General features: G+C 40.4%; 1 protein-coding gene and 5 non-coding genes across 6 annotated transcripts; all 6 read left to right on the top strand.

The window, feature by feature from the left end:
* Window positions 1-65: 65 nt before the first annotated feature.
* On the top strand, window positions 66-3,723 carry rpl4 (ribosomal protein L4). Its single transcript, XM_060923876.1, has 10 exons — window positions 66-153; window positions 1,071-1,242; window positions 1,330-1,436; window positions 1,669-1,807; window positions 2,292-2,416; window positions 2,504-2,633; window positions 2,816-2,972; window positions 3,172-3,255; window positions 3,363-3,483; window positions 3,564-3,723. The coding sequence occupies exons 1-10, from the start codon at window positions 151-153 to the stop codon at window positions 3,657-3,659; spliced, it is 1,134 nt and encodes a 377-aa protein (XP_060779859.1). The 5' UTR covers window positions 66-150; the 3' UTR covers window positions 3,660-3,723.
* Window positions 897-994, top strand: LOC132888496 (small nucleolar RNA SNORD16). Its single transcript, XR_009654932.1, has one exon. It is a non-coding gene; the product is annotated as a small nucleolar RNA SNORD16 (small nucleolar RNA).
* Window positions 1,497-1,594, top strand: LOC132888495 (small nucleolar RNA SNORD16). The gene has a single exon (XR_009654931.1). It is a non-coding gene; the product is annotated as a small nucleolar RNA SNORD16 (small nucleolar RNA).
* Window positions 2,100-2,231, top strand: LOC132888497 (small nucleolar RNA SNORA35). Its single transcript, XR_009654933.1, has one exon. It is a non-coding gene; the product is annotated as a small nucleolar RNA SNORA35 (small nucleolar RNA).
* On the top strand, window positions 2,675-2,742 carry LOC132888491 (small nucleolar RNA SNORD18). The gene has a single exon (XR_009654927.1). It is a non-coding gene; the product is annotated as a small nucleolar RNA SNORD18 (small nucleolar RNA).
* Window positions 3,029-3,098, top strand: LOC132888494 (small nucleolar RNA SNORD18). The gene has a single exon (XR_009654930.1). It is a non-coding gene; the product is annotated as a small nucleolar RNA SNORD18 (small nucleolar RNA).
* Window positions 3,724-17,810: the final 14,087 nt, after the last annotated feature.

The raw sequence follows: 17,810 nt of genomic DNA, 5'->3' as shown, positions 1-17,810 counted from the left end.
AATCGAAAAACAATTCTATGTTAGACGGTAAGCGGAAGTGATGTTGGTCGGATGGATATGGTTTTGGGGAGTTGTGCAGTCTTCCTTTTCTTCCGTGGCGGCCTTTGGGTTCAGAACGTGGTTCCTGGCGAGCCGTGAATTATTTTCATTATGGTAAGAATATTTGTGTTTTCTTGTAGCACTGGGTTGCGATATTGTTTTGTAACGTACGTTCTACGTTATGTGTAATATTGTGCCGGTTTTGTGAGATGTATAAGTTGTTTTATGAGAAGCCGGAATTACACTTGAGGGGCACGGTCGGCCATTTTGTACTTTGCTTGGCCAAGATACACGTGTGATGATGATGATGAAGTAGAAGAAACCTTTATTTGTCACATGCACACTTCAAGCACAGTGAAATTCATCTTATGTATTTAACCCATCTGAAGCAGTGAACACACACACACACACACACACCCAGAGCAGTGGGCAGCCACACTACAGCGCCCGGGGAGCAGTCAGGGGTTCGGTACCTTACTCAAGGGCACTTCAGCCCAAGGCCGCCCCACATTAACCTAACCTGCATGTCTTTGGGCTGTGGGGGAAACCGGAGCACCCGGAGGAAACCCACACAGACACGGGGAGAACATGCAAACTCCGCACAGAAAGGCCCTCACCGGCCTTTCTGAGTGGTTGATGGCTAGCTAGTGGCCTAGCTAACTCCAACAACATTCAGTCTTTTTTTTTTAATCTTTCTGGGTGTTGTGCGTTTTAGGACGATGCTGGTAATTTTGAGATGTTTGTCTGGCATTTATCCGAACTGAGCAACAATTTTAGATGATGCTTAACACATTAAGTGATGTTCAGCTAATTATAGGTATGGAGGTCTTGCACTGATATTCACTGATTTTTAATCTTGCCATGATGGTGTAATTTGCGTCTGACTCTGTGATCAGTGACAATTGCCTGATGTCTAATGCTGGCGCAGAGGATTGACGACATCTAAGACTGAGCAAGAGGAGAACCATCAGTGGTTCCTGACAGTGTCGCACATGTTCTGTGTATGATTTCAACGCTTGTGTGTTTGGCAGGCTTGTACCCGACCGCTGATCTCGGTCTACTCCGATAAGGGAGAGACTTCAGGCAAGAATGTGATGTTGCCTGCTGTGTTCACGGCTCCCATCCGTCCAGATGTGGTGAACTTCGTGCACACCAACATGCGCAAGAACAAGCGCCAGCCGTATGCTGTCAGTGACCTAGCTGGTGAGTGATTTGGCATTGTTTCCAGGCCTGATGTTACTCCTTTTTCTTGTAATTGTTAGTTTTTAACGCTTTAGTCTTCTTTTTCAGGTCACCAGACTAGTGCCGAGTCCTGGGGTACAGGCAGAGCTGTGGCTCGTATCCCCAGAGTGCGTGGTGGTGGTACCCACCGCTCTGGCCAGGGAGCCTTCGGAAACGTATCCTCACATGCCGTGACATGATCCTAACATTTGGGACAGATTTAAGTGTAAAGTACATGCTGTGATGGTGTAATTTGCGTCCTACTCTGCACATAGCGACAGTTGCCTGCTGTCACATGCTTGTGCTGAAGGTTGACGAAAATTGAGTCTGAGCTCCTCCACAAAGACCCAGAGATACTGCTGAGTGTTCTTTTTCTAGTGCATCTTGTTTGCCTTGACTATAGTGCAGATGTGTCGTGGTGGTCGCATGTTCGCCCCCACAAAGACCTGGCGTCGCTGGCACCGCAAGATCAATGTCACCCAGAAGCGTTATGCTGTCTGCTCTGCCCTGGCTGGTTCTGCCCTTCCTGCTCTTGTCATGGCCAAAGGTGAGTGGTGTAAAGAAGCATAGTCTTGGGAGTGTGTACAGATGAATAGACAAATTTTTTTTTTTAAGAAACCTTTATTCATCACATGCACACTTCAAACACAGTGAAATTCATCCTCTGCATTTAACCCATCTGAAGCAGTGAACACACATGCGTGTGCACACCCAGAGCAGTGGGCAGCCCAGAGCGCCCAGGGAGCAGTCAGGGGTTAGGTACCTTGCTCAAGGGCACCTCAGCCCAAGGCCACCCCACATCACTTTTAACTTGAGCATGATTTTACATGACTGTGCAAGTGCACTGTTTTTACTGAGGAGGATGTCTACATTATGTGCATATCTCCATCATTACAGTGCTATATGAGCCTCAGTTTGCAGAAGGGTTGTGCTAAATATTGGCATTTCCCTTTCGATGGCTGAGAACATGCTTGTGAATACAGGCTGTTAGTTGTAAGGAATTGGGCTGTTAATTCTTTGTTGTTGTTTAGGTCATCGCATTGAGGAGATTCCTGAGGTGCCACTTGTTGTTGATGACAAAGTTGAGGGATACAAGAAAACCAAGGAAGCTGTGCTTCTGCTGAAGAAGCTCAAGGCCTGGAACGACATCAAGAAAGTAAGACCCCCACCCCCGTTTGCCTACAGTCTTTTTAACCTGTGTAAGTTCGCAGTCAGTTTCATTATTCATGCTTCCACCCAACAGGTTTATGCCTCTCAGCGCATGCGTGCCGGCAAGGGTAAAATGAGAAACCGCAGACGTATCCAGCGCAAAGGACCATGCATCATCTTCAATGAAGACAACGGTGTCACAAAAGCTTTCAGAAACATACCAGGTGTGTTTGTCACCTTTCAGCCAGCCACTATTATTCATTTCCAGCTGTGATGAGTTCCACTTTGGTCTGTGTTTATGAATCCTATGATTTTTTTGGAAGTGCTGAGTTGGCTGGAATGAGTAGGTTTCTGCTGCTGAACCTCAGTTCGTCATGATTTACAGCTGTACTTGTTTTGCCCTCAGGTGTTACACTGCAGCGTGTGACTAAGCTCAACCTCCTAAAACTTGCCCCTGGTGGTCACATTGGCCGTTTCTGTATCTGGACCGAGGGTGCCTTCCGCAAGCTTGATGACCTCTATGGCACCTGGCGTAAACCTTCATCCCTCAAGGTGGACTACAAGTAAGTTTCTTTTCAAGCACTATGCGTTAGAATTCACACCTGTGTGACTTCCTAAACTACAATGATGAGCTTCTACTTTTGGTCTGTGTTTATGAAATGCCATGAATTATCTCAAGTTCTGAGTCTGTTTAATGCAAAGTAACTTGTGTGTTCCCTCTATTTTTAAATCAGTTTATAATTTTATTTATTTACTTTAAAGCTTGCCCATGCACAAAATGACCAACACAGATTTGGGAAGAATCCTGCAAAGTGAAGAACTCAACAAAGCCCTTCGTGCCCCCAAGTATGACCTGAAGTCTCTTGCACAGTTGACACTGCTAATATGTATTTAGAGTTCAAACCATTCCCCCTCCCCAATTCATGTATCTAATGAGAACTTGTCATTCGTAGCAAAAAGATTCGCCGCAGAGTTCTCAAGAAGAACCCATTGAAAAATCTCAGAATAATGATGAAGCTCAATCCTTACGCCAAGACAGCACGCCGTCATGCCATCCTGAAGCACAAGCCTGAGGTGTGTGTTCTGAAATTAAAATGTCTGGTACATTTTGCATTTTCAGATGAAGCCAAGTTAACAATTTCTCCACTTTACAGATTAAGGCTAAAATGCTGAAGCCCAAGGTAAAGAGGATAAGGAAGGTTAAGAAGGTCAAGAAGGCCAAGACTCCAGCACCTTCTGCAAAAGAGTAAAGCTGTATGTGTATACTGCAACTCTGACCATAGTTCCACAAATAAAGTAACCTGAAAAGTGAAAGTTGTCATTTGTGTGTTGTGTAATGCCTTTCTTTTAGGACTGGGTGATGTGGCAAAATTATAAATTGCCTTACTACATGTGTGTTATGTCTGTAATTCATAGGCTTTGTTGTTGACCAGTAAACACTACACACTGAAATGTAAGTTTTGTCCTGAATGTTTCCTTTGCCCCTTTTTTCTATTTTGAAGAGGCTGAGCTCAGTTTTTCCCTGTAGGTTTTTAAAGCATAATACATACTGGCTATCTTGGCAAATGTACTAGTGTAGCATCTCAATTAGATTAGATTTGTCATTTCATTTAAAAAAAAAAAGCAAGCTTTTATTCATTACATGTAAAGGGAAATATTTCAAGCCTGTTTTAATTTTGATAGCGCATGAAAATCAGAAGTTCAGTGTCTCGAAATATTAGAATGTTTCACTGAGTTTGAGTAAAATAGCACAAATACGATGCATTTGTCTAGTTCAGTACACAACTGCAATCATGAGGAAGACTGCTGACTTGACAGTTGTCCAGAATGCGATCACTGACGCCCTCCACAAGGAGAATGAGCCGCGGAAGGTCACTGCTGAAAAGATGCCCACGTGACAGGAATGACCACAGCCTTGAAAGAGTTTTTGAAAGTCAATTTAAGAACTTGAAGCTTCACAAGGAGGGGACTGAGGCTGGGGTCAGTGCAACAAGAGTCACTACACACCTGCAGGAAAGGGGCAACAACTGTCGCATTCCTAATATCAAGCCACTCCTGATAAACTAGAGACAATGTCAGAAATGTCTTACCTGGGCTAATGAGAAAAAAAAATGGGACTTGCTCCATGGTCCAAAGTCCTCTTTTCAGATGAAAAGTAAATTTTGTATTTCATTTGGAAATCAAGGACCTTATCTTCCTCTCAGTCTAGAGGAAGAGTGGAGAGGTACAGAAGCTATGGTGTGTGAAGTTTCTGCAGTCTGTGATGATTTGGGGTGCCATGTCCTGGCATTGGGCCACTGTTTGAGTCCAAAGTCAATACAGCCATTTCCCAGGAGATTTTGGAGCACTTCATGCTTCCATCTGCTAATGAGCTCTATGGAGATGGCAATTTTCTTTTCCAGCAGGACTTGGCACCTGCCCACCAGTGGTTGCGTTAGACTTTTTCATTGTCCGTCGTTTTGACGGACAGGGTCGTAAAAATTCTGTCATTGTCCATTATTATCTGTCATTTTATTTTAACTTTTAAATGACAATGTATATAGGCTATAAATGCTATATATTTAATAACTTGCTTTCATGGATTCATTTAAAAATTAATTCACAGAACAAGCTTGTATTATTTAATCATTTATGTATTTATGATGCAAAAAGATGAACAGAGATTCTGACAATCGGTCACTTGTGAACCCATTTTCCCTCCGCTAAAAACATTGCGGCTGTTGTGCTTTAACGGGCATATGAACAATGTTATTTTACAACGTAACAAGACAATTGCAGTTAAAATATGAACAGCCCACTACAACGATTTAAGTGACAATCTAATTTGGCCTGTTTGCGTGAGCTCAAACCTTCCTTCTGGCCCGCATGGATTTAAATTGGGAGCTCGCTTGTGCATAATCAAAGTCGTCAATGGAGACTGCTGCCGAGGCAATTGTCATTAAATTTTGCGTCTTTGCTTCGGAAAGACGACTTCTCATTGACGTTTTAATTTTATTCTGAAGGCTGAACCCGCGCTCTGCTGTGACACTGGAGACTGGAATAACCAGTGCCACTTCAGCCAAAGTTCTGAAGTCGGGAAACATTTCTCCCAGGGAAGTGATCAGAAGGTGGCAAGAGCCTCTGAAAGTTGGATTTCCCAACCCTGCTAGTACTCTCTTCATAGGGAGGAAATCTTGCAGCATGCAGTCCATAGCCCAAGGGAGCGGGGCCCAGGGGTTCCAGGCGCTAATGATTTTTGGCTATTTTTTTTTTTTTTACCCCCAAACCATTAATTTTATCAGCAAAAAGTTGCAATGTATTTGGAAATAAAATTCCCCTTCTTGGTGGACTCCCAGGTGAAAATTATTAATATGGTACAAGAGACTTGTTTTTAATCAATTCACATTTGATGATTTCAAAAAAATCAATGCACCTTTTAATATAAACGAGCTCTACAGTATTATATTTCTGCATTTTTGCTATTCATGTCTTTGAATACTCTAATCCTTTAAAATGAAGTGCAAACCAGAAAAAAGTTCTGTCATATAATTCTCTTAAGCTTTCTTCTGATGTTATCATGGTAGCAGGAGGTCCTGCATATTAAGCAGGCAACATTCAACATCACTTATCACTTCCCTTTCAACTGTTGTGTGAACTAACTAGGTTTTATCTGGACAGGATGCTGTGTAATGTAATGCATATACCATACGGTCAATCTGAAGATCGAGATGGTGATTTTGAGTTAAAGAACAGGCATGTACAATGGGCATTACATATTGGAAAAAAAAATTTTTTAAATCAAAAACTATAAGTTCATCTCGGCCTAAAAAAAATGTGGGCAGACGCTCCCGTGTGGCACATGCCAGCAATTCCCCCCCATGAAATGAGCAATAAGTAGGAGAGTTATACACGGTATCATACCTGAAATTTTATCAGAAATATAGATATGATACTATGATTCTCCCCAACATGCTACATTAGACAAGCTAACCTCATTTATAAAAAGATACACACTTGTATATGACGTGTATTTGATATATATGTGTATTTGATATATATGATGTATATTCATACGTTGTTACTTTACAGAAATCTTCAATAAGTTTGGTCTTTTCATGACAGCCTGTTGTAGACCTAAATATAATGCACATGAAATGACACTCCTCACTTCAACATGTCCTTTACAATCATTTAAGCCACCATGGGCAATGCTGAAACCACTGCTGCAAACAGTACATCGCGTGAAACTATCATTATTTTCTACCCTTATTAGACAGGGAGATTCTTTTGTGTAATCGGAGGTGAAGTGGGGTTTGTACTTTGGTTTTTTGGGGCGCGCGCTCTCTCTCTCTGCTATGCTGATCCTGTAGGCTGCACTGACTCACTCAACTAAAAACTTCGGTCCTCGAGAAAAGGGATAAAAGCCCGCCCACACTGAAAGCTGATTGGCTTATTTTGCTGAGTAACCCAATCAGGATGCTCTTTGTCTGGCATGCGCTACATGAACAGGCACACAGGCAGTGTTGCCACATTGGGTGGTTTTAAGTGCATTTTGGCAGGTTTTGAACATATTTTGGGATGGAAAACGTCAGCAATATCTGGCAACACTGCACACAGTCTCCCGCGCGCGCGCACATTCTAAGATGCGTGATGCAGACCTTAATGTTGCGCGCGCACGCTCTTCCTCGCTTCTATCAATATGCAGGAGACTCCCGGAAGTTCTGGGAGACTTGGGATGTCTGCGTTATAAGGTGACCACAGATCGTTAATCATCCCCCCCCCCGAAAATTTCTCAACGGATTTACATCGATCTCAAAAACGATCATTTTGGTCTGAAAAAGTCAGAAATCCGCCGATCGGCGGAAAATTCTCATCCCTGCACATTCTGAAGCAAATTAAATAATCTTACACCGGTAACTTAAACACACAATATAAAATGTGTTATTTGGATTAAAAAAAAAAGTCGGTGCTTACCCATCTGTGTTCTCACTTCTTGAAGGCCGACCTGGTGGCTGATTGTTTCTGAAACAATGTGACTTTCAGTTGTTCGTTCAGTTCTCCGTTCATTCACTTCTACGTAAGGGCAAGATGGCAGCAATATCCAGTTTAGAAATAAGACAGCTGCTCCACTCATTCACTTTTCTTCATACTGTGCAAATAACCAGATGAACTGGGACAATCACATTCTGAAGCAAATTAAATAATCTTAGACCGTAACAAACACACAATACAAGTTACATGTATTAATCTAAATGCAGGTAAACAAGTTTTATCCAAATGAGTCAGAGCTTACCCGTCTGTGTTCTCGCTTCTTGAAGGTCTATATTGTGGCTGATTGTTTCAAAAACAATCTGACTTTCAGTTGTTTGTTCAGTTCTCTGTTCATTCACTTCTTCCATGTAAGGGCGAGATGGCAGCAATATCCAGTGAAGAAATAAGACAGCTGCTCCACTCATTCTCTATTCTGTCCATACGGAGTCCTCCGCCATTACTGCTCAGCTCAGGCAATTACTAAAACCCGGGACGTCACCAGTTTTAGCAACAACTGCGGGGAGGTCACTGCCCGAACGATACGTCACGTTCTGTCCCGGGTTTTAGCAACAACCCTCGGCTCACTCTGGGAGAACCGGTGCAACTGAACTCACTTTTCTTTAAAAAAAAAAAACACCTTTCCTTTTCTTGTAGTTTTCTTTTTCTTTAATTGTTGATACTGCACCCTCTTTCAATACGAGCTTATAGCCAACGCTCCTCAACAGATCAGAGGTCTCGTACGAGTCTTCAGTAAAACGTGCAGAGCAGAGGAGAGAACACTTCACAGCTGCCCAATGTGCCCGTGAACTTCTCGCAAAACACATCCAAATCTTTGCAGTTTGAACATTCTTGGGCCATGAATGCAACGTAAATCCACCTTCTGTCGTGTTGCTGTACCGGCCAAAAACACATCTACGTGGCATGGCGATAAATTATCAAAATGGAGGATCGGAGTTGCAGTCAGCTCTGTGTTTTAGTATAGCGGAAATGGCGATGAGACCGATAGCCTTCCTGCTATGACGTTAAGGACGTCAACATCATTCACTCAGACCGCTACCTCTATGAATCACTTTAATCATAAAAATTACTATATTAGATTTACTGTTAACACTTAAAACTATTCCTGTGCCATTCTTGAGGTCTCAAGGCATTTATAAACGAAAGTGAGGCCATGGCTCTGCGTATATGCTTTAAGCAAACTCTTCCATACTCACTTCCGACTTTGTTTTTGTAAAATACATTTTTGATACAATCGTGAATTTCTCTGGAGCTTTCAGGCTTATCTCCTCTCTTCGTATTCTTTAACCACTCATTTCCTCGTTGTTCTTGAAGCATTTGCTTCCATTTGTTAACGTTTTTCTTGATAGCAGGGAGACGGATACCTTTTATCTATTTCTCTGTTTGAAAAAGCAAAAACAGCACAAAAATTAACTATGTTGAAGATGGATTAAGCCTTGCTTGCATGAAAGAGTGTCTGTCTGACCCCAGCTGTAATTATCACGTGACGCATGACATGCACAAGGGGTCTATAAACAGTACGCATAGCATACTACAACAGCAGGGGGTATATAAAATAACTTGCAAAGCAGTAAATGAAACTGAGACTAAGACCTAATGGTGGATATGTAGCAAGGAACGCTTTAGCTAACTGAAATAAGAGCTCAAAAAGCCTAATTTTTGTGATGCTAGTTTGTAATATATGCTCATTCCAACTTGCGTGGTCGGGCATGTCTGGGACATATCCCACTTGCCCCGGGCAATCGGGCAGTGCTTAATGTCGAGCCCTGCTGGACACACAGAGTCAATGAAAGTCATCACTCAGTGTAGCAACAGTCACATGAATCATTGTGCTTAATGAAACAATGCCAATTTGTGACAGAGGCTTCTCCTGTCCATGTCCCAATAGGGTCATTCCGTGCCAACTCACCTAAATTTCAGGAACTCCCCCACATCACCGTCTCAGATTTTACTCAAAAAATTCTCTAATCAAGAATCATATGTTTGTACCACACATGCAAAATATTAGCCCCCAATTATGTTGTAGTTTTGGAACTACAGGCCTTTGAAATATTGATGTCAAAACACCACATGTCGAAATTGGCTCTTTCCCCAACTTCAGAGACCCATAACTTTTTATTGCAGCTATCTAGAAAGTTGTGTGTGCAGATTCTTACTGAATGATACCCACTCTTTTCAAATCTGTTGCCAGAAAGCCTCTGAAGGACATACTTTTTGCATAATAGGAAGCCAAAAATGGCATTTTGGCCAAAATCGCTTAAAATTCATTAAAACTCAAAGGGGCCTAGTAGAAATATGAAACTAGTTACATTTTTTTCCTCATTACATCGTAATTGTAGGGTTGTTATCTGTTCACCGAAACATATTTTGCGATGAAAATTATATTCCTGAATTTTTAAAAAATTTAACATCTTACGTCCTTTCCGAGGGGGCTAAAATAGGGCATTTTTGCCATCTTATTTGTTAATGTGGCTAGGGGTTTAGGATCTTCTAGTTTTTTGTGAAGATGCTCTCATATAAGATGTAACTACTCCCTGATTTTTTTTAACAAACGCCCCTTGCTTCATATTTTAATAATTTTTTTTGTACATGGACAGTTTCATCATTTTTCACTTTTTTCCACATTCAGAACTCTGTAACTCTAAATTGGAAAATTCCTACTAGCAGCTATTTCAGATTTACATACACTGACATACAAATTTTCATATTTTAGTAGTAGTCTGCCCAAGAAATTCATATTTTTCTTTCTATTGGGACCTAAAAACAGCTATTTGGCCAAAAATGACAAAAATGTTGACTTGATATTTTTCAAGTTCTGGAGGGAATGGGCTATTTTCCTCATAAATTAAAGATGTGGTGACTTTTTCTATCCATATATATATATATATATATATATATATATATATATATATATATATATATATATATATTAGCAATGATATCCTTAGTAAATGTTGATTTTTAATTGAAAAATGTGTCTTACATTCCTTTTATTTGAAATCATATGTCAATTTCATGAGACAAGGACGAGGCAACACATTCTCATGGCCACCACAAAGCAGGAAAGATGAATGTTGGGTGCCTTTGCTTCATGTCCTTTGTGTGGTAGAGGCCCCAAACATAAAAAGTGGGGGACGCCATTACCAACTAACAGAGGATGACTTCAAACTTGTGAAAGACTTAAGTTTTAACTTATGTACTACTAGATGACAGCTTATGAGTGTCTTAGCACATCACATGAAACTGTACTGCCTGTGAATGAATTACCCATTATCACGGATGCCCATATTTGACTTTAAATTATGTACAAATCTTGTGATGTTTTTCAACATCATGATCATGAATCATTGAATGTGTTAATATGTAAATAAAACCTCATTGCTAAATGTTTTGTGCTTACACAACCTTGAAGTATATAAAAAAATACTACTCCAGAATTTTGTTGTTATTTTTCTATATTTTCCAAGGATATTCAACAAAAATTGCAATTATACCTAAAATTTTCTAATTGCAAAAAATAATATACAATACAGAAAAAGTTGTTCAGGAAATGTGTATGCCTAGATTAGGTTCTTATAAGCCTTAATTTGTGTGCAAAACACCCCTTTATTATTCCCTTGTTTATTAAAAGCTGCCCAGCGTTTTTGTCATTTTTGGCCAAATAGCTGTTTTTAGGTCCCAATAGAAAGAAAAATATGAATTTCTTGGGCATACAACTACTAAAATATGAAAATTTGTGTGTCAGTGTATGTAAATCTGAAATAGCTGCTAGTAGGAATCTTCCAATTTAGAGTTACAGAGTTCTGAATGTGGAAAAAAGTGAAAAATGATGAAACTGTCCATGTACAAAAAAAATTATTAAAATATGAAGCAAGGGGCGTTTGTTAAAAAAAATCAGGGAGTAGTTACATCTTATATGAGAGCATCTTCACAAAAAATTTGAAGATCCTAAACCCCTAGCCACATGACCAAATAAGATGGCGAAAATGCCCTATTTTAGCCCCCTCGGAAAGGACGTAAGATGTTAAAATTTTTTTTGTAAATTCAGGAATTGAAATTTCATGGCAAAATATGTTTCTGTGAACAGATAACAACCCTACAAATACTATGTAGTGAGGAAAAAAAATCTAACTAGCTTCATATTTCTACTATGCCCCCTAGAGTTTTAATGAATTTTATGTGATTTTGGCCAAAACGTCATTTTTGGCTTCCCATTATGCAAAACGTATGTCCTTCAGAGGCTTTCTGACAACAGATTTGAAAAGAGTGGGTATCATTCAGTAAGAATCTGCACACACAACTGTCTAGATAGCTGCAATAAAAAGTTATGGGTCTCTGAAGTTGGGGAAAGAGCCTTTTCGTCATGTGGTATTTTGACATCAAAATTTCAAAGGCCAGTAGTTCCAAAACTACAATGAATTGGGAGCTAATATTTTGCATGTGTGGTACAAACATATGATTCTTGATTATAGAATTTTTTGAGCAAAATCTGAGACGGTGATGTGGGGACCCTTAGGTGAGTTGGCACGGAATGACCCAATACTAAACCATCTTTCAGCATCACCTAGATTTTTTCCTCTTCCTATATTGATCCAGAAATCTCAGTCAGAGGAACTTGCTGATTATTTGACTACATTTTCATATGTACCACAGAGTATGATCGTGTTGCGTCACTGTATCATGCATTACACCCATCTGCATCTGTGTTCATTCTTCTCTCATTTATTCTAGGTCTTTTATTTTCCTGTACTTTGTCACCTGTCTACAGTACATCTTGTTTGGAAGATGTACTGTATTTCCCTTTAGTCTTTTAAGTTCATGCATGAGAACCTGGTGCAGGTTAAAAGAGGTCTTGTTTAATAGAGAATGTGGTCTGAAGGCAGTGGGACCTCTGGGTTTTCCTAACTCTAGTGCATTTGCTTGTATTTGAAATGCAAAAGTATTGTCATAGGCTTAAAGAACCTTGCTTGCCATGGTGCTCCTGCTCCCATTTCATTGAAAATAGTATAGAGACAACATATCAAATGTTGAAACATAGAAACTTGAGTCTGTTTTGAAAAATATATGCTCATTTTGAATTTGAGGTCAGTAACCTGTTTCAGAAAAGTTGGGACAGGGGCAACAAAAGACTGAAAAAGTTGTGTAATGCTTTTAAAAAAAAAAGCTGATTATTAATTGTCAACAGGTTGGTAACATGATTGGGCATAAAAAGAGCATCTCAGAGGAGAAGTCAGAAGTAGAGATGGGGAGGGGTTCACGGCTCTGTGAAAGACTGCAAAGAATTTGGGGATCACATCATCTGTGGTACATAATACCATTAAAAGAGAGTCAGGGAATCTGGAGAAATCTCTATGTAGGAGACAAGGCTGAAAACTGACATTGGATGCCCGTGATCTTCAGACCCTCAGGCAACACTGCATTAAAAACAGACATGTGTCTGTAGTGGAAATCACTGTATGGGCCCAGGAACATTAAAGGATATGGGACATGGATTTTTACCTGGGCATAATTATGTATAAAGGACATAAGAAATGCCATCTAAATCACTACAGGGCGTCAAAAATGTGAAAATCACCACATTATTCAAGTTTTTTTATACATCAGCGTAAAACAAGGATTCGTTAATGAGCTAGGTGGTCACGTGACGTCACAAAAACTTTCTAAGGAGCCAGCGCTTGGGAATCTAATGTAAACAGGTTACTGAAATGGACACCATCGACAGTGACATTCCCCATGTTTCACAGAGATGTGAAGTTAGACCCTATCAATTCGAACCGATAGCTGGAAATTCACATGAACATAGATCTCGTCTTTACTCTGACGGGTCAGATGATTCTGAGAGTGAGAGTTCATTCAGCGCTCATGAAACTGAAAGTGGTCGGCTCGATAACACATCCTGGTAAGTTAAAAACAATTCTGCTCAAAGGCTAATGATCTGTTGAAAGAAGTATTATTTTTGTATCATACATTGAAAGTTCATCATAGATCTCGCTAAAGTCCGTTGCAAGCTAGTTTTTTTTTTTTGCTGATATTTTTCGAGATTGATTGAGATACAATGCTTCCAGAGTCCGAGATGAAAACATTCAAAATGGCGAAACTAGTCAGAATTATGATAATCAATAACTGATACACCCAAAATTATAATACTAATCCTTACCTCGGCTTTCAGTCGCTTAGCGCAGAGGTCTTCAACGGGGGGGGGGGGGGGGGGGGTCGCGAAATCGCACCGGATCACTCATATCAACAAAAATATTCCTGCCCTGTCCCCTGGCCTCCGTGCAGGGATGCAAACAGCGCGTCTTTCGGCGGATACCGCCTTTTTCACGGCTGAATCGCACAGATCCGATTTTTTTAAAAAAAAGAAAGCGATATTAATTCATGAATCATGAAGTATAAGGATGAGAAAAAACAGTTTAAATCGGGAAACTGCGCACATTTGTGCAGCCTGGCGCAAATGTGCGCAGCTTCCCGATTTAAACTGGTTTTTTTTTTCCCCTCATCCTTATACTTCCTGTTTCATGAATTAATATCGCTCAGTACCTGAGTATTAATGTTGAAAGAATCCTCAGTGAAATGGTCCGAACACAGTTTGTGGGAAACAGTAGGTGCAAAGTTTTTTCAACAGGTGTTCTGTAAAGTTATCCTACCAAGCCTACTGCGCATGCACGAAGCCTACTGCGCATGCGCAGGTGAGCCCACACTTTCCTCAGCTTCGGGTCCTTGGGGAATGCAAAAAAAAAAAAATTACTCCAGGGCATTTCCCATTGGAATTATTGCAACCATAAGCAGCACAATACACCATGATGTCCAATGTATGATGTCCAGTGTACTTTAAAGACTATAAAAACAATTTTCTTGTCATCCACTTCTCCATTCATCTACCCGCTTGTGCTGTGCCCAAAAGTTGTGACGTATGATCACGTGACAGCGGCTCTTCCGGTTGCAAAAAATTTATATCGGAAGTCGAGCAGAAATGCCATATAATCACGAATATAATGATTTTGCTGAATTTAATAGATGATTTTGTATTTGTTGATGCAATTAATTCATATTTTTAATGGAAAGAAACTGATATAGCGTGCTTTTATGTTTCATGTCCCATATCCTTTAAAGAAAACCATCGTCTGTAAAAACAGTTCATTACTGCATCCACAAATGCAAGTTTCTACATTTCAACATTTGATATGTTGTCTCTGTACTATTTTCAATGAAATGGGAGCAAGAGCACCATGGCAAGCAAGGTTTTTCAAGCCTAAGACGATACTTTTGCATTTCAAATACAAGCAAATGCACTAGAGTTAGGAAAACCCAGAGGTCCCACTGCATTCAGACCACATTCTCTATTAAAACAAGACCTCTTTTAACAATATCCAGAAACACCACCACCTTCTCTGGGCCCGAGCTCTTTTACAATGGACTGAAGTGAAGTGGAAAATTGTCCCAAGGTCTGACGAATCAAAAGTAGAAATTCTTTTTAGAAAATCATGGACACCACGTCCTCCAGGCTAAAGAGGAGAGGGACCATCCGGCTTATCAGTGCATGTTGTTATAAACAGTACTAGATTAATACATGATAGGCAGAGTGATACATAGGACACAGTTATGTGCTTGTTTGGAGCACAGAGGTAACATGAAAAGTTGTGTTGGAGTTCTATTCCAAGCCTAGTCAGTGTCATCAAATGTTACTTCAGTGCACAGTTCAAAAGCCAGCATCTGTGATGGCATGAGGCTACATTAGTGCACATGGCATAGGTAGCTTAGGCATCTGGTAAGGCATCATTAATGTTGAACGATCCATACATGTTTCAGAACAATATACTCCCATCCAGACAATTTTTTTCAGGGAAGGCCTTCCTTCTTTCAGCAAGACAATGCCAAACCACTTTCTGCACATATTAAAACTGCATGGCTCCATAATAAGAGTCCAGGCACTAAACTGGCCTGCCTGCACTCCAGACCCATTTCCCATTTAAAACACTTAGCGCATTTTGAAGTGCCAAAATGTGACAAAGGAGACCCCAAACTGTTGAGCAACTGAAATTGTACATCAGTTAAGAATGGGACAACATTCCACTTTCAAAGCTACAGCAACTGGTCTCTTCGGTTCCCAAACTTTTACAGAGTGTTGCTAAAAGTAAAGGTGATGTAACAGTGGTAAACAATGCCCCTCTCCCAATATTCTTGGAAAAAGTGTTGACCTCAAATTAAAAAAAGCAAAAGCTCAGTTTCAACATTTGATTTAAAAAAAAAAAAGTTTCCATAATTTGCAAATTATTGCATCCTGTTTATTTACAGTTTACACAGCATCCCAACTTTTTTGGAATTGGGGTTGTAAATGCAGGAAGAGTTTTTTTGAAAAAAAAAAAGACATGACCAAGCAAATCCAAAATGGAGACAAAAGACAGAGTTGAAAAATAGGTAGGTCAAGTGAGGCACAGACAGGACATCAGAGGTAATACAATACTCACAGTCCAAAACCACAAACAGGATCAAAACCAGAAAAACAATACAAAATACAAAGCTTTTGCAGGTCTGTGTGTTACCAAGAGTCCTTATACGTGCTGTGATTGCACTTTTATCAGGAACAGGTGAATGCTAATTAGTCCTAATGGCATGCATGCACTTTACAATCTGCTGCTGGGTGCTCCAAGTGCCAATGCATGAAAGATGTAACCGGACAATAGTTTGACATTCAATCGTAACTATATAGTAATGATGTAAAGTGAAAGTGCTGGTTCACTCGTGTCCACCAGAAACCCAGCAGATTCACACCATAATAAATAGTGTGGTGTTGTTTCTGGCACATGGTATGCAGTGTCAGAGAAAGGAATAAATATGTATTCATAACTGTGATGTGTCTCTCATTATTGGACTCACTGTCACAAGACAACAATTTGACACGAAAATACACTGCACTACACAATTCAGTGGTTCATATTGTAACACTTCTCTTATCTAATAATAAATCAGGGTGCCAAGCACAGGGGTGATAGTGGAAAAAATTCCTAAGCCTGAACTTTTTTCCCTGCCCAGGAGGTGAGCAGGGTGGGGGTGCTATGTATGCGACACACTTAATACATAACTTGTTGGCCCCTGAGCCTAGATATGCCTGTGTATAACCCTGATCATCATTATTGTCAAGTGGGGTTCAAGGGTATGTTCCCCTGGGAGAATTTTTTTTTTTAAATTAGTCCATTAAATGATACTGTGGTTAATTTTGTCAAAATAAATGGACAACATTCAGACATGAGATGAACAAACCTAATATAAGCCTATATTACAGCAGCATCTTTGTGCAGAGCACCAGAGCTCTTGGGACTGGCAGGCCTGTTCAGTAATCCATCCCTGCTTTTAACTAGTCACATACCTGCCTACTTATTGCTTGTATAGCATATGAGACTACAGATACTACAGCCATACCAAGAAAGGTCAGCAGGTGGCAATTACAATACTCCAAAGTAAACTAGGAATTGATTAGTAGCCTAACCATTAGGCAGCTGGGACATAGAAGGTTCACGCTGCATGCTGCACGCTACACGTTCACGTGAAGAACCGGACCCTGGGCCATTAAACTTCATGCTTGGATGTTCACGTGTTGCGCCTGTTCTACTTTGACCGAGTAACCAACAATATGGACTCTTCGGATGACGACGATTGCCTCATTCTGCTTTTACTGAGACAGAGGAAGAGAAAAAGGAACAGAATTTGGAGCCGAGAACACTTCCTTCTGAGAGAAACCCGTGGTGAATTTCACCGAACATTCTATAATCTGCTTGACAATCCCGATGAAGAACTATTTTTCAATTATACCATTCAATTATATTTTTTCTGAAGTTTTCCCCTGAAAGCATAGAGTTATCTCCCTAGACCCGTTCTGATTGGCTGGCGCGGCGGTGACCGCATGCATTGACTGGAATTTCCATCTTCACGCCTAGAAAAAAGTGTGCATGTTCATTTCTCGCTTCACGCGTGAAGTGTGCAGCGTGCACGCCGTTCTATGGCCCAGAGCAAGTCATGCTACGTTTGTCCACTTTTCTTTACACGCGTGTAGCATGCAGCGTGCAGCATGCAGTGTGCAGCGTGAACCTTCTATGGCCCAGCTGCCTTAGGATGCATCAGTTGCCCCCTAAAAATGAAAAGTTCCTCCGATCATGATGCGTTTTTGTTTTTATGTTCCTTCTGGTAAGAAAACACACTGGGTGAAATATTTTGACAAAATTCAAAAGTTTAATGGTGGCACCAGGAGCTCAAAGTTATGGAAAAAGCTGCTATTTTATGACTTTTATGACAAAATTTCGATCACTTTTCATGAAACATTATGGCACCTTATAGAGTATACCAAATATCTTACACATTTTTAGTACATATTCTAA

This window comes from Neoarius graeffei, chromosome 6, assembly GCF_027579695.1.
Source record: "Neoarius graeffei isolate fNeoGra1 chromosome 6, fNeoGra1.pri, whole genome shotgun sequence".
Lineage (NCBI taxonomy): Eukaryota > Metazoa > Chordata > Actinopteri > Siluriformes > Ariidae > Neoarius > Neoarius graeffei.
The sequence above is the reverse complement of the archived record's forward strand: the minus strand, read 5'-3'. Positions and strand labels throughout refer to the sequence as shown.

Excerpts from the sequence above, each read along its gene's own strand:
- rpl4 (XM_060923876.1), top strand. Across the intron at positions 1,243-1,329 it reads TGCTGTCAGTGACCTAGCTG|GTCACCAGACTAGTGCCGAG; the intron begins GTGAGTGATTTG and ends CTTCTTTTTCAG. Across the intron at positions 2,973-3,171 it reads TCCCTCAAGGTGGACTACAA|CTTGCCCATGCACAAAATGA; the intron begins GTAAGTTTCTTT and ends TTTACTTTAAAG.